General features: G+C 53.5%; 6 protein-coding genes across 6 annotated transcripts; 1 reads left to right on the plus strand and 5 right to left on the minus strand.

Annotated features, from left to right (window-relative positions):
- Positions 1–1848: 1848 nt before the first annotated feature.
- Positions 1849–6209, plus strand: ALT_5136 (putative pH signal transduction protein PalA; the record flags this gene model as incomplete). Its single annotated transcript, XM_033555438.2, has 12 exons — positions 1849–1962; positions 2028–2062; positions 2127–2200; positions 2260–2478; positions 2527–2864; positions 2915–3074; positions 3358–3460; positions 3513–3750; positions 3807–3861; positions 3919–4813; positions 4867–5844; positions 5891–6209. The coding sequence occupies 12 exons, from the start codon at positions 1849–1851 to the stop codon at positions 6207–6209; spliced, it is 3528 nt and encodes a 1175-aa protein (XP_033411329.2).
- A 64-nt stretch (positions 6210–6273) lies between these two features.
- On the minus strand, positions 6274–7011 carry ALT_5137 (DUF3632 domain-containing protein; the record flags this gene model as incomplete). The annotated part of the gene is made up of 1 exon (XM_033555436.2): positions 6274–7011. One exon carries the CDS (start codon positions 7009–7011, stop codon positions 6274–6276), a length of 738 nt encoding a protein of 245 aa, XP_033411327.2.
- Positions 7012–7278: 267 nt separating this feature from the next.
- Positions 7279–10061, minus strand: ALT_5138 (transcription factor domain-containing protein; the record flags this gene model as incomplete). Its single annotated transcript, XM_089599869.1, has 6 exons — positions 7279–7996; positions 8048–9077; positions 9129–9307; positions 9355–9784; positions 9893–9905; positions 9951–10061. The coding sequence occupies 6 exons, from the start codon at positions 10059–10061 to the stop codon at positions 7279–7281; spliced, it is 2481 nt and encodes an 826-aa protein (XP_089455746.1).
- Positions 10062–11340: 1279 nt separating this feature from the next.
- Positions 11341–13473, minus strand: ALT_5139 (type I 3-dehydroquinate dehydratase; the record flags this gene model as incomplete). Its single annotated transcript, XM_033555434.2, has 1 exon — positions 11341–13473. The coding sequence occupies one exon, from the start codon at positions 13471–13473 to the stop codon at positions 11341–11343; it is 2133 nt and encodes a 710-aa protein (XP_033411325.2).
- Positions 13474–15995: 2522 nt separating this feature from the next.
- Positions 15996–19526, minus strand: ALT_5140 (dDENN domain protein; the record flags this gene model as incomplete). The annotated part of the gene is made up of 3 exons (XM_089599870.1): positions 15996–16135; positions 16196–16450; positions 16499–19526. The coding sequence occupies 3 exons, from the start codon at positions 19524–19526 to the stop codon at positions 15996–15998; spliced, it is 3423 nt and encodes a 1140-aa protein (XP_089455747.1).
- Positions 19527–22565: 3039 nt separating this feature from the next.
- Positions 22566–25397, minus strand: ALT_5141 (putative DNA mismatch repair protein (Mlh3); the record flags this gene model as incomplete). The annotated part of the gene is made up of 1 exon (XM_089599871.1): positions 22566–25397. One exon carries the CDS (start codon positions 25395–25397, stop codon positions 22566–22568), a length of 2832 nt encoding a protein of 943 aa, XP_089455748.1.
- Between the last annotated feature and the right edge of the window lie 714 nt (positions 25398–26111).

The following is a 26111-nucleotide window of genomic DNA, read 5'->3' on the forward strand; positions in this document are numbered from 1 at the left end:
TTTAGCGCGCTGTGCATGAATATATTTTAGATAGATGACTGCACGCTCTAAGTTCCCAACTTCATATGTACTACCTTACCCAATGGCATCTATGCTGAATGAGTGATCATCATTGACATTTGTCCACAACAGTTCTATGGTAACTTCCCAACCTACTGTCCTTTGTTACTTTCCCTTTAATGCTATGGCTTGCTGATTAAGGGTGGGTATAAGCTCACCTGTATATTCAGAGACTGCATAAACAGACTAAATAAATTCATGGATCACAGCGATCTCCCCTACTGATCCAAGGGACGTCCTGAATAATTTGAGCCAATGCCATCATCGATTTCGTGTGTGCTTGTTCGATCGATCGCACCTATAGGTAGGTAAGTAGTATCACCCTTTGGGAAACTCTGCTCGTGCTCCGGCCTGGTAATACATCCATGAGAGGTACAATAGTGCAACAGTGTTTCGTCCTCAGTCGAATGGTCTTGTACGAGTTTCGTCAATGTACTCTCCTCTGACAAGCGATGGCCTGATACTGACCAGTGACCCATGCCTGAGGAATCATAGTGGCCCGCCTGCCTTACAGTAGTCCGAGCACACACCCTTTTCCAATATACGGAGTAGAGCCAATCAAAATGGCAGCTGGATAGGGCGGGGTAAACGCGACCAGCACCAGACTGGCTTCGTCTGCAGCAGCATCTCCCTTGCCACGACCGCCACATCGATTCTTGAGTACAGTCCTGCATGATAACTGGTTAGTCTGCCAGGGAATTGGGGACGATACTTACCTTAGGTAGCTAGTAGCTACTCCATAGTGAGTTAGTGCTTTTATAGATATTTCCCTAAGAGCTACGAAATGCTCAGCTGCAATTATGCCCATAGCTCAAGCTTAACAGCTGGTATATTGTAGAGTATCTTCTCAAGCAGGAGCAGGAAAGAATTGATCTGCAAGCGACCCTGTAGCCCGGCCATTATACCCCTTCTTCATTACATGCAGTCCGACTCCTCCAGACGGGCGCACTGGATGCTTCACGACGACGTCACTGAGCCAGAGCCCCTAAGCCATTTCGAGAAGTCCGTGATCCACCACCGCAGGACGGCCCACATGCCTGCCCGAATTCTGAGGTTTAGTTGCTGTTCGGACTTTGAACTAGGCTAGTCGCTGGTGGGAGTAATCAACTCAGTTCATGGGTCGTAGTCTGGCTGTCTGTTTGTCCTTCTAGCGATCTCTCCTCTTCATACTCTGTCAAGTGGTGACCGTTTTAACTGGTATTTCCACTGAAGAGGAGACATCGACTTCACACGAGGTAAGTGCTTGATTATGGTCCCCCATGCAAGTTCCGGGATTTTTCTTCTGCTCGCAGAAACGAGAAAATGCTGATGCAGACTTGCTGATTGAAGCTCTGTCTCTGCTATGGTATAGTGCGATCGAATTGCCTCGTCAGTTCGAAGCTTTTGAATGCCGTAGACAGGCCAAGATTTCCTGAATCACCATTGTCGCCAGAGCTCTGCCAGTTGCTGTCCTCCATTGCCGGTCATCCTAGCCCCTGGCTCTCCTCAAAGACGAAAGCAAGATCATATACAGGGGCTGTTTCAGTCCGCTTCATGGACAATTGTGGGACGCTGAACGGTCTGCTCGCACCCTGAGAGACCGCTTTGCGTTCCATAGGGTTCCCCAGCCTACTGCTCACGATATTGGATGTTTCCGCGTCGCACTTGACTTCTGCCGACTAAGCAATCAATTGTAGCAGAACTCCTCTACCTTCTGCCCCAGATGGGCAACTTTCAGGGATGACTTTGGACAAACACACTGAACATGCGCCCTTTGTGTCTTCACCTCCACAACCTTCCACTGTCAGAATGCGAGCGGATAACACCTGGATTATGGATGATGCCACACGCAACAAACTCTTGAAGAAATACAAAACCCAGGTGGCGTCGGCGACTTCGACAATCTGCGCGACTCTCTCTGTGGTAAGTGTGGATTATCGAGTGCTGACATAGCGGGATGGATGCTGATATGTCTGGTCTTCCTGAAGACTCCCTTGGAGAATATCAAGACCCGTATGCAAACGTATGTTATTTCTTTTCGCAAATTCACTGCAAGAAGGGAGCTGGCAGAATTGACTCCGGAACAGACACAACTTCCAAAACGTCTTCCAATGTGTTCGCTACCTTTGGCGTACCGAGGGACCCCGGGGCTACGTCGCTGGTAGGTTGACACCGCTCTTGAGATCTACGCAATCGACGGGTCTAATGTTCGAAATGCAGGAGCTCTGCCTCCTCTGGCAAGTGTCACCGCGGTCCGTGTCGTGAATTTCTCCACGTACAACGTAGCCAAACACCGCATCTCCGAGTTTGTCGAGAGAATTACCGGCGAGTCTCCTCTGGCAACCTACAACACGCCAGGCAGCAGTCCCACTGTGTCCACTCTTTTGACCTTTACTACCGCGGGCTTCATTGCAGGCCTGATCACCTCTCCGCTTGCATGTGAGTTTCGTGATTGAATCCAACCGCCACAATTGCTGATTCTGTAAGGTCCCTTTGAGCTGGCCAAGAATGTTGTACAGACATCCGTCTTGGTCTCTCATCGTTCCCAGGCGTCTCCCGATGCGGTGCGGGACCCATCTCTGCGCAACAAACCACGCCTCGGCACAATCGAGGCGATCAGGCAGATTGTTCGCCGTTATGGATTTCGCGGCCTGTACACGGGCTTCCATCTCCATGCGATGCGCGATACAATTGGATCCGGTCTGTATTTTAGCGTCTATGAAACTGTCAAACAGGTCGCGGCAAAGGAACTGGGACCGGACAAGTCTCCTTTTGGAGGTCCGATGATTGCCGGTGCCATTTGTAGCACCGTGCCTTGGTTCTGTGTAAGACACTTCTTCTCTAATGAAAACGGTCAATTGCTAACCTTTGCCAGACCTATCCGCTTGATACTCGCAAGACCCGTGCCCAGAGCGTGCTGCTTGGCAAGTCTAAGGAGGTGGGCGAGGCATCAGCGGCCGTCTCCAAGTCGAGTATGTACAAAGGTCTATCGATCATTCTTATTCGTACGGGAGTCAACAATATGATTCTCCTGAGTATGTTCGAATACATTAAGATGCGGATCAACCAGCTGGAGGGCTAGCGGAAACTGCATTGTTGATTTTTTTTTTTTTTTTTTTTTGCAAACAACGGAGCTGGTCCTTGGCGCACTGGGATATGCATTGTATTTCTTGCATGGTTTGGGCTTATGTTTCGAGTACATAAATACATGAGCTAGAAGCTCCTAGCAAATATCAGGATGAATCAATGATGCCAAAATCTACACCCTAAATATTAATGGATCGATGCCTCAGGCAGAAGGACGTCATCCGTTGCCAGGCCAAGGCAGGCGGGGTTGGGCGTCTCGCTGTCAACAAAAAGTTCCCAACGGCGACCACTTTGTCTGCGACGCTTCCCATGCCTCAACCACCACAATGACATCGTACGTGCTGTTGAAACCGTTTCAATGATGTGTTTACTGATGGTTTGCTTAGAAATATCCTTCAGGTTCCATTTCGGCGCTCCCATGCCGTTTCCTTGTCCGATGCGATCACCCAGTACATTTCGTCCAAATATGACCAGCGACCGGATATGTTCGCAGACGATCTCTTGATCATCGACCGTTTGCGAAATGAGGCGATTAATGTCCAGGAGCCCCATGTCAGCGGGATCAGTCGACTAGTCACGTATTCGGCGCAACTGAAATGGCTGGGTGGGAAGTTTCCGGTGGATGTGAGTGTACTGGAACAAGCTCTTTGCGCGTACAGCTTGCTGAATGAGTGCTATAGGTGGGGGTGGAATTTCCATGGTATCCTGCCTTTGGATTCAATACAACAAGACCTAGTATGTGATTACCGGTATACCAAGGATGACTCCGGATGAGCACTGACAGTCGCCAAGTTTCACAGAATAACCTTCGCTTCGAATTGGCCAACATCCTTTTCAATCTTGCCGCGCTATACTCCCAGCTAGCCTTTTCGGTTAACCGGACGACTTCCGACGGACTCAAGCAGGCATGCAATTACTTTTGCCAGTCTGCCGGGGTTCTCCTGCACCTACGAGCCGATATCCTGCCCGACCTGCGAACGGCCCCGCCCGAGGATATGGATGAAATGACCCTGCAGAGTTTGGAGCAACTTCTCCTCGCCCAAGCACAGGAGTGCTTTTGGCAGAAGGCCGTCAAGGACGGTCTGAAGGATGCATCGATCGCCCGGCTGGCGGCCAAGGTTTCTGACTTTTACGCCGAGGCCGGCGACTACGCGGTCAAGTCCAACGCGATCAGTCCTGAGTGGATCCACCACATGACGGCCAAGCACCATCATTTTGCGGCCGCAGCGCAATACCGGCAGTCGCTGGATTGCCTGGAGAAGCGCAAGTACGGTGAGGAAGTGGCGCGGCTGCGGGATAGCGAAGCATGCGTCAACGAGGCGCTCAAGGAGTCTCGCTGGATAAACCGGGCCGTGCTAGGAGATCTCAATGGGCTGAAGAGCCGTGTGTCGGAGGACCTTAAGCGGGCGACCAAAGACAACGATGTCATCTATCTCAACCCTGTGCCGCCCAAGTCGGAGCTCAAGATCATCGACCGCGCGTGTATGGTTGCGGCCAAGGCGCCATCTCAGGTGACGGATGCGATATCCATGCTGGGGGAGAACGGGCCTCTGGGGCAGCCGCTGTTTGCCAACTTGGTGCCATATGCAGTCCATATTGCGGCCAGTATCTACTCGGACCGCCGCGACCGGCTGGTCAACGAGAGGATTATTGGGGAGTTGGAGACCATGACAGACAAACTACGGGAGTACGTATTGGCAATTACGCAACGCTTTAGTGGAATTATGCTGACTTTATTAGTTTGCTATCATCGCTGAACTTGCCAGGGTCATTGCAGGCGCTTGAAAAGCCGCTTGGACTGCCTCCGACGCTGGTGGCTCACGCTGAGGAGATGCGGCAGCAGGAGGGGCTGCACCGACTGCGGAGGTCGCTTGAAGATATAGCTAAGGTCAAGGCCAATGACAAGGCGGTCTACAATGAGGGGGTAGAGCTACTGGCGGCCGAAAAGGCGGAGGATGATGCGTCGCGGCGGAAATACGGAACTGATCGATGGACCCGGCAGACGTCCGAGGCGGCAGCGCCGAAACTGTACACGACGTCGAGCGAGATCAGCGGGTATTTTACATCGGCGCAAAGCAGCGACAATCTTGTGGAGCAGAAACTACGGGACTCGGAGGCGGTCTTTCGGGTGCTCACAGGCACCAACCGCGACCTGGAGATGTACGTTCCCAGCAGCCGACGGGCTGCAATCCCGCCTGAGGTGGAGCGGGAGTTGATCCGGCTGCGGGGATGCCTGAGCGAAGTGAGTCGGTTGGAGAGCCGAAGGAAGCGGCGAGCGCAGGCGTTGAAGGAGAAGGCCCGGGCGGATGATATCACGCAGGCGCTTTTGAAGGAGACTGCGCGGTTGGAGCGGGAGTTTCCCATGCAGCCGATCCAGGCAAGCCAATTTGAGGATCTGTTCGAGGAGCAGCTTCATTTGTACGACACGGACCTGGAGATGGTTGCGCAGGAGGAGCATGATCAGGACCAGATTGCGGCGCAGGTGCGTGAAGCCAACCGGGCGTTCACCCGGGCGCACACTGGAGATGCATCGACCAAGGAGCGGGAGAAGGCGCTGCAGGAGCTGGAGAACGGGTATTTGAAGTACAAGGAGATCATCTCGAACATTGAAGTGGGCCGGAAGTTCTACAACGATCTGGCCAAGATTGTGGGGAGGTTCCGGGATGACTGCAAGGCGTTTGTGCACCAGCGCCGCATGGAGGCGAGTCAACTAGAAAGGTATTTTTATTGTCACTTGTTTTAGGTGTGATACTGATGGATATAGTGATATTGCAAGTGCTGCAGCGATGGCTTCGTTGAATATCTCGCAACCTCACCTCCGGCAGCAGCCGCAGCCGCAGCCGCAGCCACCACAACTATCGTCACCTCCAGCACCTGTTCAGCCGCCCGTTCAGGTCCATCAACCATCACGACCACCGGAAGAACCGCTGACGGCGCCGCAACCGACTCGAGCGCCGGTGGCACCGCCCGCGGTCCCGACGCCTGGCATGTGGTCACCAGAGATGGGGATCCGGTTCGGGGGAGGGAACAGCCGAGGACAGCCGGGGCAATGGGATCCCAGCGATGGAATCAGATTCGGTTGATGTATGCATAGACAGATGTATCAGATGTATATACATGGAAATGATACCACTCGTATATAGCGAGCTAAGTCGCCCGACGCATCACGGCGGCCGCCTCGGCAGCCAATTCCCTAGTCTTGATGTCCAGGTCTTCAGCCAGACTCAGAAACTGGAAACGATCAATCCACATCTGCCAGCGGCTTTTAGAGACAGTGGCCGCCGTCTCCCCCGCAGCACCAGCACCAGCACCAGACTCCCGCTGCGGAGGCGACAGGGATAATCCCACGGGAAACTCTTCAGTCTCATGCCTCCTTTCCCATAGTTCCTCCCCCATGATCAACGCCCAGATGGCCGCACAGGAGACGAAAACAGCCATCTTTTTGCGTTTTCCAGTCCCTGGAGGCGCACCAACACCAGTCCCTGTAATACCCTGCTGCCGCTGATGGCGGTGGTGATAATGGTGCTGCTCACCCCTCTCCAGCGCAACCCTCAGAATATGAATGCCCACATCTTCTAATCGGACGATTCGCTCCTTGGTGATGAATGCTAGGAAGGCGTGGAAATTTTCCCATTGTTGTTTTTCATTCTCGCTTGGGGCGGAGGACTCGTTTTCGTCCTCGTACTCGGATAGAATATCGGCGATGGCTGCTTTTAACTCAGATTGCTCTGCATCTGGGGACTGGTTCGTGAGAGGGAGAGACCGCAGGGAGTCAATGAGGGATTGTTGCTCTGGGGAAGGGAGGTCGGGTTTTGGTGTTGATGTTCGTGGGGTGTGTTTTGCGGTGGTGAGGAGGGAGGGCCATGATTCAGTTGGGCTGGACATTTCTGATGTTTACTGGTGTTCATTTCATGTTGGTTTTTTTTTTTGTATCATATTGTCTTGGGTTGTTGAGGTTGATGTAGATAGATATCTGGTGGTGTGGTGTGGTGTGGTGTGGTGTGGTGTGGTAGTCGATGACGTATGACGGTTATCTTATCGATATGGGAATGGCTGGTTGATAAAATAATTGATATTGGGTATCATTCGTTATGCATCATATATACACCATTGTGTTTCACAATACCAGAGGTGCAACCAGGCAGCTGGCAACTACTCCTTCTCACCGACCTCGACATCCACCCCACCCAGGAAGAAATCTAGCTCGCTGGGGCCTCCTGCGGAATTCTGCTCGTTCTCCGCCAACTGCTCCAGCAGACTCAGGAAGGGATCTTTCTCGATGGACCCTGCCTCGCTGCTGCCGCCGCCGCCGGCGCCGGCAGTATGTGACGAACTGGCCTGGGACTGCGCGCCGGGTGTCATGATCGTTTGGCCGGTGTGGTTTTGATGGTTGTTGCTGCTGCTGCTGTCGAAGGGGAAGGTGGCGTACTGCGGGTGCGAGGGCGGAGTGGGCGCCACGTGCAGGGACTCTGTCAGGAAGGCGGGCGGCGAGAAGCCGAACATGGCTGACGGGGGTGGTGGGGAGAAGCTGTGGTTGTGATTGTGATTGTGGTTGTGGTTGTGGTGAAGATTGGAGTGGGGATGGTGATGACCGTTGCTGGCATCCGAGGCAGAAGGATGGGTCAAGTCGGTGTTGCCGAGCGTGAACGTAGATTGTAGCTGCGGCGAGGGCTGGGGATGCTGCGAGGATTGAAAGGTGAGCGATGGGGACGAGACGCCAGGCGGCTTGGTCGCCGTGCTGGTGGTGCTGTGCGAGCCGCGGCGCGGCGACGGGCTATGGTTCGATGGAAGGGTGACGGGCGCGCGGGGCGGTTGGTTATGGTAAATGGGATATGCGGTCATGGGTCGGTAGTATGGGTCCAATTGGGGGCTACAAGAGTCAGATCATACTGGCGTCAGAGCAAGGAGAGGGCAAACCTACGTATCATCCATATCCACCAGGCGCACGTGCGACCCGTCGGCCGTCAGCCCAGGATACCGATCCAAAAAGTCTTCCAGGTGGAAGACGGGCGAAAAGCGCATGGGACTCGTGGCCAAAGTGCGGACCAGCTCGGCGTGGCAGGTATAGATGGTCTGCAGCATCTCGCGCTGATGCTGGACACCAGCCCAGTAGGACCCCAGCCAGGTCAGCTGGTGCATCTCACGAGTAAGGAACTCGGCACTGGACGAAAACACCTCGCCCTCGCGGCCCTTGTAGTGCACGCCGTGCACGTGGACCGTTCCCGCCGTGCAGACGCAGTACCCCACAAAGGCGGGCCATTCGATCAGGGGGGAATTGCGGGCCAGCTCAACGAGCTCGGCGATGGCGTTGGAGTGCGAAAAGCACAAGTTCGTGGCCTCGATCTGCCAGGACTGGTGCTGGCCGGTGCCGCGCAGCTCCACCAGGTCGATCGGCAGGAACGGGCGGTAGATCAGACAGTGGACGAGATGATAGATCAGCTTGCTCAGCAGCAGGATGGAGCTCTCGGGATGGCCAAACAGGGCTTCCACCGAAGCAAAAACGTCCTGGGTACCGGTAGCCCAGATGTCCAGTTCCTGACGGATTTTGGACAGGTTGGACAGCGAGTGCCAGGGGAAGTGTGAATCGCCCTTGACGCCACCGGCGGCCAGGTAGCGGTTGGTGATCCCCAGAATGCGGGTGATGTCGATGAGCAAGGCGGTGGCCCCAGGTTTACGGCGCGGGTCGCTCGAGTACTGGATGTTGGGGCCGACGGTGTTGAAGAGCTCCCCTTCGACGTTGAGTCCGGCCGCATGCGGGGACCAAGCGGGAAGCCGCAGGACGATGGAGTGGTCGGCGATGAGGCCGGGCCGTTTCGAGCCGCAGGTGAGGAAGCGGTCCATGATGTAGACGGCCCAGAAGAGCCGGCGGCGCATCTCGCGTTCCGCCGCGGGTAGACTCTTCGCGGGCTCGCGGTAGAGGTCCAGAGCAATGGCCATGGAGGCACAGTTGGCTGTACAGTCAATCAACATGCTGTTCTTTCACGAGGCGATTGGTTGCATACTGAAAGTCATATAGGCCTTTTTGCCCAGACCATGGGCAAAGTATGTCTGCGAGAGTAGAAGCAGGGCCTGCAGCCCATCCATGGTCGGTTGATCGACATCCACCATGCGTCGGGCCTGCAGAGCATAATCCAGGGCCATCCGCAGGGACTGCTCGGGGGTGTTGGGCGAGCTCGTATATCTGCAATGGTCAGTACCGAACTAGATGCAGGGAACAACAAAACAAACCGCAAGGTAATGGCGTAGATGGCCATGGCCAACGCGGCAGGCAATTGCCCCATCTGATGACTCTGCCGAGTCACTGACTCGTCCAGGATGAAGTAGGGTTTGCCATGGATGCGGGCAAAGTACGCATCCAACATGGAATCCGGCAGGACAAAGTGATGCACGGGAGGCGACGGCTGCGAGGGAAAGGAGAAGGGTCGTGGAAACGGTTCGGATGGGGGCACGTTGGTAGTGGATGCGCTGGAGATGGATGCGCGGCCGAGAGAATGCATCGAGGCGGACGGATCAGGAGGTTCCTTGTCGGGCTCGACGGGGGAGGTGGGCGAGATGGGATTTTTGTTTTCATCCTGCAGACGTTTCTCGAGACCGTCGACACGCTTGAGCAGAGCTTCGAGGACGTCTGTTTTAGGGCCGCGCTTTTTGGGGACGGCATCTACGACGGTTAGTAGGGTACATGACAGGGACGGGAAGGTATGAGGCGAGATACCGTAGACGCATGGGCATTGAAAGACCTTGCATGCTTCACAGCTAGGACGCATACGATTGCATTTGATCTACAAATTAGAATTGACTCTTTTAGACAGGAGAGGACAACTCACCTTTCGCTTTCGACATGATTTGCAGTTCATGGACTCGCGCGGTTCGGCAGTGACTCGGCGCGGAGTGAGCCGGTCGATACTGACAGCGGGGCGAGAAATAACCGACGACATGATGATTTTTGAATGATAGATCGAATAGATACAGAGAAAAGAGATTGGTCAAGACATTGGGAAGACTGAGACAGCAGAGAAGAAAGGGAAAAAGGAAGCGGAGGGAAGAGAGCGAGGAGTAAGAGAAGAAAGAGGAAAAAGGATGAGGATCAGTTAAATTAAAGTGGCCGACTCCAAAACGCACGATCAGGATCAGAATCAGGAAGGATTCAGTCCAAGGCTTTCAAGACTTCGGTAGTTTAAAGCGAAAAGCAAAAACTAAGACAGGGATGAAGATCATAGACAAGTCTGCAGTAGTCGACTAGTGGTAGCAAGCAAGAAGAAGGAAGAAATACGAAGCATGAGAAGAGAACGGCCAGGGAGTGGGGAATCTGGAGATGGAGAGACGGAGGATTGTCTAGTGTCGGACCAGAGACGATTCCCGGTTAGATCCATGATTCAGCCAGAGACAGCTAAAGTAGTTCAGGACCACTTAGCTTGGGTCTTTAGCCTGGAGACGGAGATGATGATAATTATTCTGTGCCACCGGAGTGCGGGGAGTTTACAAGTCTCAGAGTCTAGATACTCTCTACAGAGTACACACACACCACCCAAAGCAGAGACCGCAGAATCCGGGGAAGTCGATCATTTCTTCATCGGCTGGTCAATCTGACCTCGCTTCCACAGAATAGATTAATCGCTCTCTCTCCATCACGGACCGAAGTGCCGTCCTGTGGCCCACTGGCCTTTTACTCCATTCGAGACGGACCTCCAAGATCTAGTCCATATGCAGTCCGCAGTACGCAGGAGACAAGAGACACGAGGTCAGTATCTGCAGGTCATCATTCCCCTGACTCGATTCTTCAGCCATTTGACTAGCATCACTAGATAAACCATGTCCATAATGTCTTGACTCTCTCTGCATCACTTGTCACACAAGTCTCTTTCCTCTTTGCAGAAGTGTCTCCGATCGACAAGGTACCATGCCGAATAGTCTTAGCTCTACTCCCGGTACTCCGTACTCTACATGTGAATACAATTAACTATGGCTAAGTCAGGGTCAGGGCTAAGATGCCTAAACGCGCAGCCAAAAATACCGGCCACTCTCCGAATACCGGTTGTTACCTTACCCATACCGGGGTCCCCACATTACTACTCCAGAGTCCATCCAGAGTCCATCCAGAGCCCAGCCAAGAGTCCAAGACAGCATCGCCACTACGATAGACTGTAGATAGATTGAAGATAGGTTGTAGATGCGACTCGTAGATTCAGATCCAACGAAGAATGTAATGCAATACATCTAATAAATCCTCCCCGAAGCCATCCGCACAAAATCAAACGGCACATTCTGTCCCACCAGCAGCCGCATCGTCTCCACCGTTGTCCACGCCGTCACCTCGTCGATCCCGTACGCCGTCCAGCCCGCACTCACCGCCACACCCACCGGATCTCCCTTGCGCTCCCCCGAACTCGCCGTCAGATCCAGGTACACTTTGCCCCGCGTCGATCGCGGTGACGTGCGCCCGTTGCTCCGGTAGTGTCGCAGCAGCGGCTGCACCAGCAGCGACTTCTCCGGCGGCAGCGCCGACACCATCACGAACGGCTGCTCTACCAGCTTTACTGACTGGATCGAGGTAAAGGGCTCCAGTCCCGCCGCTAGCGGACCTGTCGCGCGGAATCCCACTGTGTAGATCGATCCCACCCCGAGACTGCGTAGCGCATAGATCGCTGCGGATGCATCGCTCTCCGAGCCTGCCAGGATAATCGCCGCCCGGCCCCGATAGGCTGATGGCACGTAGTCGCGTGTCAGCGTCGCCCGGATCCCTTTCCATGTGGCGTTCTCTCCAATTAGCGTTCTCGTCCCCGATCCTGGTTGTGACTGTGGTCCCGACCCCGGCTGCGATTGCGACTGCGGTCCCGACTCCCCCACGACAATTGTATCCACCAAACCGATCGCCCGTGCGGCCTCGCTGACAGCGGGAATGTACGACGTCGCAGCCGAGATAGGTGGGTTGACCGAGGCGCCGCCGAAGCTGGGCTGCGTGATCACCCCTTCGATCGTCCCCTTGGGGCCGCGGTCGATGGACGTCAGCGTGTGCGGCAGACTCAGCTCATTAAAGCACTTCTCCATGAACATGGACTGCGGCGTCGCGCGGAACGACCCAATCACGTACAGATCGCGCTTCGGCAGGGCGCCCATGATGTGCATGGCCTCGTTGATTTCGGCCGCGGTCAGCTGGCCCGGCGCGGCGATCATCGGTAGCAGCGGATGCGTGATGGGCGAGAAGACCGTGTTGAGCGCGCGCGACAGCTGGCCCATCTGGCCCATGTTGACCGCCGACAGCAGCGGGACCGCCGCCCCGCGCGCCTTGACCGTCGACCGGAAGTACTCCAGCTCGTAGTTGGCCTCGATCGTGTGGACCATGGCGATCATCTTGACGATATCCGCGTACCGCGCGCTCTCCGCGAAGATGCGCGCCGCCTCGGGCGACGTCCACTTCCACGTGCCCGAGAAGTCATGGAACGCCGACATGATCACGCTGTGGCCCTTTTGCTCGGCCAGCCGCCGCCGGATCTCCTCGGGCAGCCACAGCTCCACGTCAATGTACTCGCACCCCCACTGGATCGCCCGCCGCAGGTACCGGTAGAACAGCATCGGATCGTCCATCGGGAACTTGCCGTTCTCCTTGGTGCAGCGCGTCGTGAAGATGATCGGCAGCTCCGTGTGCTGCCGCAGCAGCATCACCTGCTGGCCCACGTACCGCAGGCTCGGCACGGGGCTGGCGACCCCCTGCGGCGACGGCTCGACCAGCAGATCCACCCGGATCTCCACCGCGTCCGATCCGACAGACAGGATGTCCAGGTTCGGCAGCGCCGCATGCACATCGGGGAACGTCGTCGAGATGAAGTTGGTGCGGGTCTTGGCCTTGAGGTCCTCATGCGGCCGCGTCTGGCCCAGGATCAAGGACAGAAAGCGCGTCAGATCACGCCGCAGAAACGGGCTGTGCGAGTACAGAAACTCATAGTCGCAGCGGTCGGTGAGCGGCTCGTCCGGCGACGAGCCGTCATCGACACAGTGCGTGTTGATCACGATCAAAGTAGACGGGTCGCATTCGTCGAGACTGCGCGCCAGCTCGGCGGCCAGGATCCCCACCACCACGGCATTACTGCCCTTCACCAGGGAGGACAGCGACGTTTCCGTGGTCCATGGTTTGCCCAGAACCTCGGCGACCAAGTGCACAATGGTGTCCTGGCCAGACCCGTACACTACCACCACCGTCCTCGGAGGATCCGCGGGGACAGACTGGGGAGCGGCAACGGCTGCATTGGCCGAGACAGGAGTCGACAATGGGGGATGAGCACCATTGACAGGCGACGGGGCGCTGGTGCTATTGTTGGTAACAGAAGGAGTGGTATCAGCAAGAATGGTCATCGCCATGGGCTGATGAATGGCTGTCTGCATCATCTCATTGCATGGGCAGAAAGACTGCTCAGTTCATAGTTGGTCCAAGTCCAATGAATAAACGACAGCAGTTGAAAGTCTCGGACAGATGATATGACGGTATCATTCATAAAATAAAGATAAGACTTGTAGCCCACTGTGATGCTGTTCTGCTGGCAATGGCACTCTGGGGTAAAACCCACACAAGAGGGAGTTTAGCCTTTAATGTTGATCACTGTCGATGTAGGTCGGCAGGTAGGGTAGGTTATTACCCGGAGAAACGAGGGCGAACGGGTATCAAATATATCAAATAGTCGAGCAAGATAAAAAAGGAGAAATGATAGAGAGAGGGATAGTGTAGTCTAGGACAGAAGGGAGAATAAGGATCGAACAGGACAGGATAGGATAGGATAGGATCTGAGCAGGATCCAGGTCAAGGTCAGGGTATCATCCACCAGTGCCAGGACGCTGGAAACCGACCGGCAACGCCGTAGTCGATGGTTGTATCGGACTGACAGTACGAAGATTACTACCCCTGATAGAAGCAAGAAAGCAGCAAGAAGCAGGCAAGATCCCGAGGAAGGAGACGAGTTAGAGACTCAACAATCTCACTAGTCATCGGAGAGTAACATTCTCCAAATGATTCTTCTTCTTCTTCTTCCTCTTCTTCTTTGTGTCTGTTATCCCATCGACGGCAAATGCAACGATGCATCTTTTGTCTCCGGCTGAATTTCCCCGGGTTTCCGCCTCCACTGCCGGACGCTATTTCTCCGCCAATAGAATCCCTTCTTACAGGGTACAATACGATGTTCAGTTATCAGCAGACTATCTTCCATCATAATAATAAAAATAATGATATAGAAGAGGGAAAGAGGTAATGAAGGGATGGGATATTTGGCTAAATACGCATGACAGCCCTGGTCAGACAACCTCTACACAATAACCCTAATGCTCATCATGCAAGGCAGCAAGACCAGGCATATGGAACTAGGTAATCTGTATTCTGTAATCCTCAAGACCCGGTACACCAGCTCGTAGTATACTCCCCAGTGGGAAGTAGACTCCGTAGTAGAAAGATCTACCTGATGGAGTAGGGTTAGAAGGACAATCATCCAAAACCTCCGATGATACGAGGAAAAAGAATGCTCATGGCGTTACGGAGCACAACCGCCCCCCTCTGACTGGCCCTGGTGCTCCTGGGGCAACCCACCCGCCTCAGATCTATGGACTACTTGAGATGTTACCTTAGGATAGCTCCATAGTCATGGTACAACGGTCCCAAGTCAGCCCTCTCACCTTCTCAGGGGGCTTCCCGGCTATTGACCAGTCGTGTCTGCCGTATTGCAGCTCCCGTCAGTCGTAGGTCGAGTCTACATCTTCTGAGCTTCCGACTTGGCAAGCTAAAACATGGCGAAGGAAGAGTTGCAGCAGAGGACTGTACATCTGCAAAAGTAGCCAGTCTGACAGTCCAGACAGCTAAAGCCGGTCTGTAAGCCTGGCCTGGCATTTGTGGAAGAATCTGCACTTGAGACATGCTTATCTGAAGGATGATCCGCCGCGGCTTCCCAATGGCCCAGTCACTATCGCTGCCGTCGATGTCATCGCTGACCCTGTTGTCCTGCGCGATTGCATATCCTCGGTGAAGAATATATACTCCGTAGTCCCTGTCATCTGACGAAAATCCTGCCCGGTCACTGAATAGCCAGTCTGCTACAGATAAACCCAACTACTCATGCAATCCCGTACCCTCATTCATTCCAGGCCCACAAAACGCAGGCCACATTCCATTGACATGTTCACAGATGCAACAAGACGACTCTTCCAAAATAAGGCAACATCTCTAGAAATAAAGTAAACCAAAAACAGCCGGAGAAATACCGGCCAGTCATTCGGGGTATTAGAGAACAAAAACAGGAATCAAATGCCAAATCCAAATCCAGTCAAGCAGAAGACCAAGCAATCATATCCGCTGTCTCAATGTAAAAAAGTAAGAGAAGATCGGTATGTGTACAAATATGCTGGCGTCGATCTATGTATCGTACCTCCATGACCTCGAAAAAGTCAGGTTTCATGTCAGGCCATCCCGTCGTCAGTAGTGACATGTGCTGCGCTCAAATCAATGCGTGCGACTCATCCACATTCCCTCTGCAGAGGAGCAGATCCGGAAATACTCTTCAGCATGGAGAATGGCCTGCTTCGGACGTGCTCCCGTGGCGCGGACCTTCCCGTGCCCATGCAAAGTAACATTGCTAGTCCGTACACTGCTCGTCCCACCGCAGCTTTTCGAGCGCAGGCAGGAATATCGTCCTCTGGACGGTGGATACGCCAAATCGTAATCGTCCCAAGTCTCAGGGTGCGAGTGACCTGACGATGCTCTATCTGTGACAAAAGTGAAACAAACACGGTAACTGACCCCAGTGTTGAGAGATGACACGCGCATGCCACGTGGACAGCGTCATATCCAATCGTGTTCTAGGGCATTTCAACCCCCTTCAACATCGAATCTCTCCATCTTAAGGAGGAGAAATAGCAAGCCCGTTCATAAGGTTAGGAAGCGGCTTCCGGCGAGCATTGTTGGCCGTCTTTGAGACCCGCGGCGCTCCATTGATCATGCGCGGTTCCTTCATCAGGCTGGTGTCGAGCTTGGCCGGGGCTGTGACGGATTAGCATCATTCTACAGGCAGGCTAACAAGTTTGCAGATCGCCAACGCACCTCTAGTGACAATGCGGGTATAATCCCCAGAAAGAGTCTGCTGGCCCCTGCTGCTCGGTGGAAACGAGGTCGCACTGGCTGTTCGCCAGAGATGGTTCGAGGTATCGGAGAGGAAATCGGTCATGGTACGGCTAGAGAACAGTGAAGAACGGCCCCGGTTCCGTTTCGACAGAACAATCTCATCGAACAAGGCCAGTCGGGGGTCCTTCGACTTGGGATTCACCCTTTCTCTTTCCCCAATGAACTCGTTAAACCCTAATGAGGTCAGCATACGCCCCATGTGTTCCCGTTTCCCGCGCTTACCTTGTGTGTGCTGCAGGACCGCAATGTACTCCGCATGCTCGCTAGGCAGGCTTTTCAAGAAGGCTTCCATATTAAAGCTGTACGTCAGACCCGCCTTTTTCTTGTCGCCGGTGGCCGGTTGAAGGAACTTCTTGTAAGTGTAAAACAGGCTGGCGAAACATCTGACAAAGGCGGCCCGAACCTGCTCCGGGTGGAACGCTGCAGGACACACCAGACAGATCTGGAGAGCGCACCGGTTATGCACTAGGGTCTTGCAGGCACTGCACCGGTACATGCCGTCCTCCGCTCGCTCATCGCACACGGCACAGACGGCCTTGTCATCGGCCGGGACCATCTGGAGGCAGTGGCCCTCAACCCAGCACGTGCCTTCGGCATTTTGGATGGGCTGCGAGACAGACTGCGGCACAATCGTCGAGGCTGCCACCGTGGACTGAGCATAGACGGACGGTGCATAGGTGGAGCCCGAGTTGTAATCCGTGTTCAACGTTGTGACCGATAGGTTAGGCGCATGGCCAAGGAAAGGAGCACTCGGCCGTCTCGGAACACCAGGTCTCATCTCCATCCCAAAGGACGAGCTTCGCCGGGATGCGGCATCAAAATGACCCGACCGTTTCTCCCGCAGCGAAGCCTGCAGAGCCATACCCGAATCGTTCCGGGAGCTGGGCGGGAAGTGGCCCGAGGTCGGTGAGTTGTCCCTCGGGGAAGGTGGTGACCCGGTCTTGGACGTGGACCCGGTGCTCGGTCGGTCGGAGCCTTTGGATGAGAAGCCCCTGGACGCAGCTTGCTCGTTACGTGCATACAGATAAGCGTTGAAGATGAGTGGTTGGAACGTAGTCGGCAGCACAGGCTGTTGGCCAAACGCACTCGAATTGAGACTGACATACTTGGCCAGTTGCGTGGACTGCGCCCGGGCGTTGAAGATGGACGGATTTTCCGACATGAAGGCATCAAAGGGGAACGTCTCGATTGCGTAAGCTGGAGGGCCAGTGGGGACCGCGCACCGACTGTGGTGGGGCGCGGCAAGTTGGAGCAGCGACAGCAGCTTCCGGCGCTGATGACGCGGCAGGGGCGTTGGCTGCACCGTGCTCTCAATCACGTCTGCATCCAGATCCACCAGGACAAAGTCATCGGACGGCAATTCGACCTTCTCATATCGACGTTCGATACCCACAATGTACGGACAGGGGGCCTCTAGGGCCTGGATCAACCGTGCTGGGAGCACCGGAATCAGCACGCCGGTCCACTGGAGCGGGAATAGCAGGTCGACCAGGGCTCTGGTGGCCAGATAGAGCATCGACGTGTGGGACGAGAGAAAGATGATGCGAGACTCGGTAAGAGCGTACTCGAACAGGATGATGATGTTCGACAGGGACAGCGTCCGGAACAACGCATAGAGATCCGTGTTTCTGGAACCGGGCAGCTCATTGACTGCCTCCTTCCGTGCGAAGAGGCGCAGCTCCCGGACAGCCAGCTCGACCTGCGTCTTGGACGAGTTGGGACTGAATGCCTCGGTGCACAGATTCATCACGTATCGCTCCAATGGTTGCCAGACACCCATGCGCGGTGAGCTGGGAGGGACTCGCTGAACGCCGCCGTCGGTCATGGGCACAATGATGGCCTTCAACCACTCCTTCCAGAAACTAGTCATGTTCTCCTCACGCCCCAAAATACCATATGCGCGGGGGATCCAGAAACCGGTTTCTCCGTCGGTCAACCCTTCGATCTTTGACGCCGCCCCGTGACGCACCGGCCGCAGCAGATCGGTCATCAGTCCAATCTTCTCCTCCACAGCGCTGATCTCATCCTCCAACTGTTCTCTCGACTCCGACCCGGACGCTACGGTGGGAAGCTGTGCCAGGAGTCTTGACAGCTTGGCCCGCTCGGAGGCCAGCCGTTCCCCGAGACTGGCCGCCAGCTCTCGCTCCTCGTCCGTCATGTTCTCTTTCCTCCACTCTTCACAGCGCTTCTCCAACTCTTCAGCCGCTCGTTGGTTCAGAGGGATCCAAATGATTACGCAAATTGCATGCAGTCGCGACCCGTTGTCAGTCGTCATAGTAAACCCATGCCACGTGGATCGAGGCCGCTGGTCGGAAGACACGATATTAATATCATTGGGAAACGCAAACATCGGCACGTAATCCGGGAAGTTTCCGCGCTGCTTCAGCTCCTCCGTCATACCTTTTGTCGGGTATCGATCGAGAAGAACGGGCTCGAATCTCCGTTTCAGGGGGTGCATGGTGGGGGAGAATTCTAGGGGTTGCGGAGCGGGGATGACAGAGTTGTAATTGCTGAGACGCCGTGAAGTGCGAATAGAAGCTGTCAGGGAAAGAACGGAGGTTAGTTTATTGTCGACACAGATGGACGGAGTATGGCAAATGACGCCGAATATGTACTTACCCTGACGGGCAACTGAAGGCTGCCGCTTCATACTGTTCATATCCCGAAAGGCCATATGTCGTCGTACGCTACCGATTCCAGATCGTAGTAGGCTCGACGGCTGTGACGGAGTCTCCTCCGAGGTGATCTTCTGAGTGCGCAACCGAGACCGGGGGCGTGAAGCGGGCGTGATGGCCCCGGCACTGAGGCTCAGGTCGGATAGAAACGAGTCTCTCTCGGACGCAAACTTGAACAGCGCCTTGTCGAAGTCAAAGTCCTCCAGGAATGACGAGCCCCGGGGGGATTGCGCACCCTTGATCGTCAAGCTGCTCCGATTGCTGTTGGAGCCGTTCACGTTTCCCTCGCCGGAGTTTTCCGAGCGCATCGAGAATCGCTGAAATGAGTTCCGGCCGGGCAAAGTCGAATTGGGTCTCGAGAGCCCGTCGAGACGGGGGTCGTGAGCCTCCTCAGCGTCCGCATCCTCCTCAATGGTATCTGTGAGAGCGGGACCGGGAGAAGTGGCGCTGTTTGCCCTATATTCATCGCCCAACCTTCGAAAGGTCTCTAGTACCTCTGTGCCATCCACGCCAGCTATCCAAAAGTAGTCCGCGAGAGGCGTGGTTGACACCTCTGGGGTGGAAGAGTAAGGCATTTTTTTGGGGGGGGTCGGATGAGGGGGTGTGATGTGCTGCTAGCAGGTGGATGATCGTTCAATTCGTCACAAAATCTACCGTGTATTTTATCGTCATCACATGAAGTCAAAAATAAAACCGAAAAAGCAAGTGTCAATCAACTGTGACCTTGAGCGCGAAACCAGCGCCAATGGGGGAGGGTGGCTTCAACGATCAGGAGCTTCGGGATCAATAGGGAGAGAATCGCGGTGGAGACGAGGACGCATAAGTAGAGGAGAATTGCGACAATGGTCGCGGGATAGGCTGGACAACCTTGCTGGAAGGATGAGCCGTCCAGGTATATGAGATTGGAACAGAAGAAGCAAAAGAAAGATGAGATGAGTGTGGAGAGAGAAAAGCAGTTGAGTTTGAAGAGGGGAAAGGGGGAAAAATTGGGAATGCGTGGAGAAATTGATCTACTCCTGCTGCATGCAAGCAAGCAAAGCACTAGAGGGGGAGGGGGGTGGAAAAGGAGTAGTAGTATCTAGTAATAATATCTAGCAGTGGAGGACAGATAAATTAATATCTATCTACCAAATAATAATAAAAAGGGGAGAACAACGGAAGAATAGTAGTGAACAACTACTAAGAAAGAAGCTCACCACCCTCTCCTGACCTTCTTTCTTCTCTTTCCTTTTCTTTGCGAGATCTCTCAATCGCTTTCCATCGTAGACTGCTACTGAGATACGGTCCTTCTACGACTCCATCTCGGCCGTATCCTGCCCCTCTACTAGCTCTACGTACCCGTTTCTTCCTCGTTCTTTGCTCTCTCCAGCCTACGGTCTCCGTTTTCTTTGGTTCAATCACTCCAGTGGTTCCAGTCTACTCTCCGCTCCGCTGTGCACACGCACACCAGGCGAACAGCACCGTCCATGCACTCGAGTCTAGTCCAACACTAGGATGACGGGTATACCCACTTCTACCTGCGCAACTGGTGGCTGATTGTGATATTTTACTTTTCCTTTCTGTTATCTGCGAGGGACATGGTATTATGAGGTAATCGACGATCAAAGAATTGCTATCAGCCGAAACTAGCGACGGAGAATCTCGAAAGACGACGGTCATTGGAAAGGCAGGAAACTTTTACTTCCATGGAAAAGGAAAAGGAACAGAACAGAAAAAGAAAAGAAAGAGGCAGGGCATAAAGGAACGGGAGCCAACGTGCAGACGAAACCGTGATGCCCCGTTGGGGCCATTGAATTTCGACCGCACCAATGCAGGAGAGACAGCGATAATCTCGAAGGATCCAGGGCGCTGTACCGAACTCCTGCAGCCTGCAGGTTGACTTGGGTAAATTCAAGGAGGTAATTATTTGTGTTCAATTATTTTCGTCACGCTAAAAAGTTCTGGTGACACATTCACGTACTTTAATCCAGCCTCTCCACCGACAATTTCAGCCACGAGTATGACATGACAGACCGTCCTTCATCCTCTTCGACCGGACGGAGAGCGTCTCTCAAATCTATATAGAGTATCTACTGTACCGAGTACCTAGTTACCGACACTCACAGCGATCAGCATTAGGAACAACCTACCGGGGGTTTCAATGTTCGGATCCAGTGGGGGCAAACCCGGTGGATTTCAAGTGAGCGACCCCTGCCTATCAAAATTCTAAAACAATACCTCTAGTCCCCTGGGACTTGAACGGCTGGAGAGAAGCACTACTGTCCGGTCTGGAAATGATCATCATCGGATGTAACCTTTTCGGTGGTGGTGACCGGTGGACTGGCAACTAACTCCCTTGCTCGATATCAGCATTTGGCTGTCAACCTCCCCGCCATCAGGAATCTTCCAGTCGTCCAGTACGGTCAGTACCTCCCTCAGCTTCGGCAACGGCTCGGGCGTTTAGAGTCTCGAACTGTTTAGAATCCGGGATTTTCAGCTGTCGTACGTCCGAGTGTCTAGATAGAACAGTCTGGCCTTTGATGATATGCTGGATGATTGGATAGGAGAATCCTCCCGACCAGCTCAACAACACAATCGAAGCAAATGGCACATGGTGGATATCTCGAGGTTACTGTTTCCCGATTTTGAAGAAGATAATCCCTTGCATAGTAAATGCTCCAAGTTCAAGATGTAAGTAGATCTTATGGTGTGTCAAGTCACGATCCAACGTAGGAAATGTGGTGTTTCCTGCCGAGGCTGCAACATTTTTTGTGGAGTGAAGGTACTAGTAATAACTATTCATAATGCTGAGTGCATAACATTTCAGCCCTCAAACCGTCAAGCATTGTTTCGTTCGTATCTCCGTAACCAGCCCCGGCAACAGTTCTTGATGCTCGTCGCATCCCCAAATCCAGATAATTCCGGGGCTGGTCTCTTCACCCCGGCCCCAGCCATGGAGGACCGTTGTCTTGACGCAGGGGGTGTAAGGGAGGAGGAGTAGGGATTTCTGCAGCTAACCAGCCTCGTCTACCTTACTAAGGTACCGAACTGACTGCTTATGACTTACATCCATCATCCGTGAGTTTTTGATGCTGTTCGTTGCGGGGGTTGGCACCTGGCGGTTCTGTTTCACATTTACAGTCGGGAACCCATAACCAAGGATCGTCTCATGGTGCTAAGTACCGAACTCCTCATTATTGTTCTCGAGTTCAACCGTATCGGCTCTACGTTTGATCGCCAGTATACAATGCATCGTGATTGGCATCGTGCTACGGTGACTCCGTCTCAGATGTTCTCGAAACATGATCTCAGAACTACCCATGATTGTTTCATCCCATCCCGTTGGGCGCCTTGTCACTCGCTCTCCTTGACTCCTTCTGCATGTCTCGAATCCCGAGCCCTGACGGTGACAGCCTTAAGAACGCCACGGTACTCCACCTTGCAGATGCCACATCCTTTAGGCCAACCCTATCAAGGATCAACCCTGTATCAATAGAGTACGCGTTGTAAGGATTCATGACCCGTTCATATCAGATTCATTCCATAGAGAACGTTAAGCATCTCTGGATATAATAAACCATCAAATACTCTCTCCTCTCCTCTCTCCTCTCCATCAACTCCAGTTGCGTGAAGCTTCAGTGCTCACCAAGAGCCTGCCACGATCGAAAAGCCTCAGGGAAATTCGGCTGTCGTCGACCATCTTCCCTTTCATATTCATACTCGCATTCGGCACTCTGTCCTAACAATTCCTCACCTTCCCTCACATCAAGAATCGGGACCATAGATGGCCGTCCATGAGCGCACTGAAAAGGCAGCACGCATCGCGCCAGTCGACCTATAAGACTTTTGCACTCCTCGGCCGTCAGCATATCATTGAACATGATAGCTGTTCTGCATGCCCGAGAGTTCAGTAAGTCAATTATCCCCTGAGGGCAACTCTTCAATCGTTCCACCCAGTTGTCCTCAGTCTCAACCCCCAACTCGTCCCGATGTATCTTGAATCTCTGGGTTCGTTGATCACCGAGAGCCAAAGCTCCCCGTCCGTTCTCTTCATGTTTCCATATCTCGCCGCGGATCAAGCCGCTGACCAGGTCGGGTTCTAATCGACACCGCTCAGCAATCAGTGTTGGAAGTGAATGCACTACAACGAGGGCAGCTCTAGCTGATGATTTCCGCTTAACAGTGTACCCAACACCCCAAGATGCAAAAAAGTCGGCATGCTTTCCAAAAAGAGTGGCTTCCATTAGCGGGATATCAAAAGTAATAGGATCAATCCTGATGGTTTGAACTTGACGATAACCGTTAGCGAACATTTCTCCAAAAAGGCTCTCAATTCGACATCGTTCATCCGCAGCATGTTGATCGATTAAGACCAGGACCGACTGTGAGCTATGGCCATCAGCAAGCTTTGCGAGAATAAACTTTCGATCCACCTGTGCAATGATGTTGGCCGTCGCCAGGTGACTCTTGCTTAATCGGCCTCGGAATTTCGCCAATCCAAAATCTTCCAATCGGCAAGACTCTGCCGAGCCGTCAAAAGGCTGAATGAGGCCCTTATCACTCGTATTTCCGTGCCTTTCACCGCTGCCAATCGCGGTTATTGGTCTTTCCGGTCGACTGAAAGCAGGGTTTTCCCATCGTCTCAGGAGGTTCTCAACCCAGATATTATGACTTGTGCTTGAGATTGCCGAGCTTGGCCTTGACCTATCGACCGCTCGCAGTGTCTGAATTGTTCCGGCAGACCGGGGGCGTTCGTCGACTTTAAATTCAGTAGATGGTGATCTAACGTTGATTGCTTGGCCCGTTCTTGCATTGATCAAATGAGTACGTCCGGTATGGGGGTCAGTCCACGGTATCGACGCATCAACATCCGACCCATCGTTTTCAGTAATGCCCAAATTGTTACCGGCCGATGAATCATCTGTCTCTCGACAAATTGACAACGATTCTCTATTAGGGTACTCCGAAGCCGGCCCTGAATCTGTTTTCTTCCACCCATCGGCCAATTCATGCTTACCAGTAGGCGGCTCTCTCGCACATTTGACCCTGGACCAAGTCGCAAAATCTGAAGTAGTGTTCGTTGACGTTGGCCTTCGAAAGGTCGGCAGCTTCAACTGGCCTGCCAAGGCTTCTTCAGCAATGGAAGATCTGTCGTGTGAAGATACCGATTTTGCAAGGTCGGATCTGCCTGCCCCTGGCGACTCAACGCTCGCGAACCTAGATGCACCTTTCGTTTGCCGCCCTGCACGTGGTCGTAGGCCATGTTGTTTCAAGAACTCGCTTATCGCGGCCGCAAGCACATCAATAAGACGCTGGACGGACTGGTTTGACTCCGGTACCACCTCATGGTCTTCCTCGTAGAGTTCTCTAGGATCATCGACGTCTATGCGAATGTAGAACATCGGCCATTTGTTCACTGCCTTGCTTGTAAACCTAGGACCTGGGTTTCCGTCGCTGCTTACAGGGGCCGCTTCAACCGCACCAAAATCGGACAAAGCAAACAAGCGGTTGATTTCACTATAGAGCAGGTCCGTGCTGTTGCGCGGGTAGACTGGATCAATCCCAATGGAGATAAACTGAACCTTCCTCGTGGGGCACGGCACAAGGGATACAGCGGCGCGCATCGAAATCCCATGGACGCATGCTGACACTGAGTTCCAGCTACCAGAGTTTTGCAATTCAATCAGACCAGCCTGAGTAAGTATAGAAGCGATGCGTTTGATATCCAAGTCTCCCCTTACTTCTTGACCTCCAGCGTGCGAGCGAATCATGAGCTTCCTCTCTTTCCCAGCGGTAGAGACCACCAGTTTACTGATGTGGTCATTTGCCAACATCAAAGAAACGAGTAGTCGCCGGAGATTATCCCACTGCCGCTCGAATTCATCGGGTTTCTGAAGGGCCAGGGCCCGACTTTTCACGCGTACGGGCATATTGCCAAACAAGTCATTGACAGTGACGCGCGTCCCACGACCGCTGGAACTCAACTGATGCGATGATGGTGCTGGAATCAAGCGTGCGATTGGAGTCGAATGATGGAAAATGACACTGTTGGTGCTGTCGTGGTGGAAATGATGTGAGGTCACCGTCAACAGTGACAGAGAAGCCAGAGAAGCGAGGAATAGCCCTCTACGACCGTAGACAGCTCTTCCTGAATTTAATTTCGAGGTATCTGCATGTGAGGTGAGCGAGAAGACAGCTAAACAGTACGAGGCCCACGTACGATGTGCTTTCCCTAGTCCCCCGTCCGTCTCGAATTCGGCCGGGGGTATCCCATCACCGTCGTCCTCAACAACACATCCCCCGCGGTGAAAATCAACCGTTACGGAGACCGTATGTGCATTTGCATCCAGGGCGTTCTTGACGAGTTCCACAACCACTCTGTTTAGATCGGTTATGGAAGTTGAAGATTTAATCTTCGCCACAACTTCCGGGGGGAGTGGCTCTATTCTGCTGTCCTCTGAAGACATGACAGAAGCAGGTGAGAATTCGACTGATGTTTTCATGCGAAACAAAACTGTTTTCACATGATTATAGCATTGTAGGCCCTTGGCCAATCTTTAAAAGTAGTTGCCACCAGAGTGGCATATGAAACACCGTTAGACTATGATGTAGCATCGGATCTAAAGTAAGACAGCGACAGCACTAGAGATTCAGCTTCATAAATCAGGAGCGACAGACCAGTGCCGCTTCCACGCTTGTTGTCTAAGTCTGGAAGAGTTGTTAGGAGGGAAACAACTGCTGCAGTTGATAATATGTGTCACGTGACAGATTACGTGTTACCTGCACCTATTCATCTCCTCATCCAAGCACCACGGAAGGGATAAGAGGTAAACGAGCACAAATAGGTCCCTCTTTCTCTTTCGCAGGCGGTTTATACGAACGTCGTTAAATCATAATAGCAAGAGCAATTGTCCTTAGATTCTGCATCGTACACCCTAGGGACAGCCGCCGAGGATGGCGACTCTCATCCACAGGCTTGGCGGGGATTGCATGGTCTAGGCTGTAGAGGTTTTTGCCACGCTGTTTTGGACTGAATATGGATTTGCAGAGGCGTCGAATAAGACTGAGAAACCAAGTGATGGCGTTCATGGCGAATCATGTTGGGATTGAATACCTATGAGGGAGGAGAATAGGAGCAGCTGCGGTGGACGCGTGGTAAACACAGATCCGCGGCCAGGACG

This window comes from Aspergillus lentulus (genome assembly GCF_001445615.1).
Source record: "Aspergillus lentulus DNA, contig: Alt09, strain: IFM 54703, whole genome shotgun sequence".
Lineage (NCBI taxonomy): Eukaryota > Fungi > Ascomycota > Eurotiomycetes > Eurotiales > Aspergillaceae > Aspergillus > Aspergillus lentulus.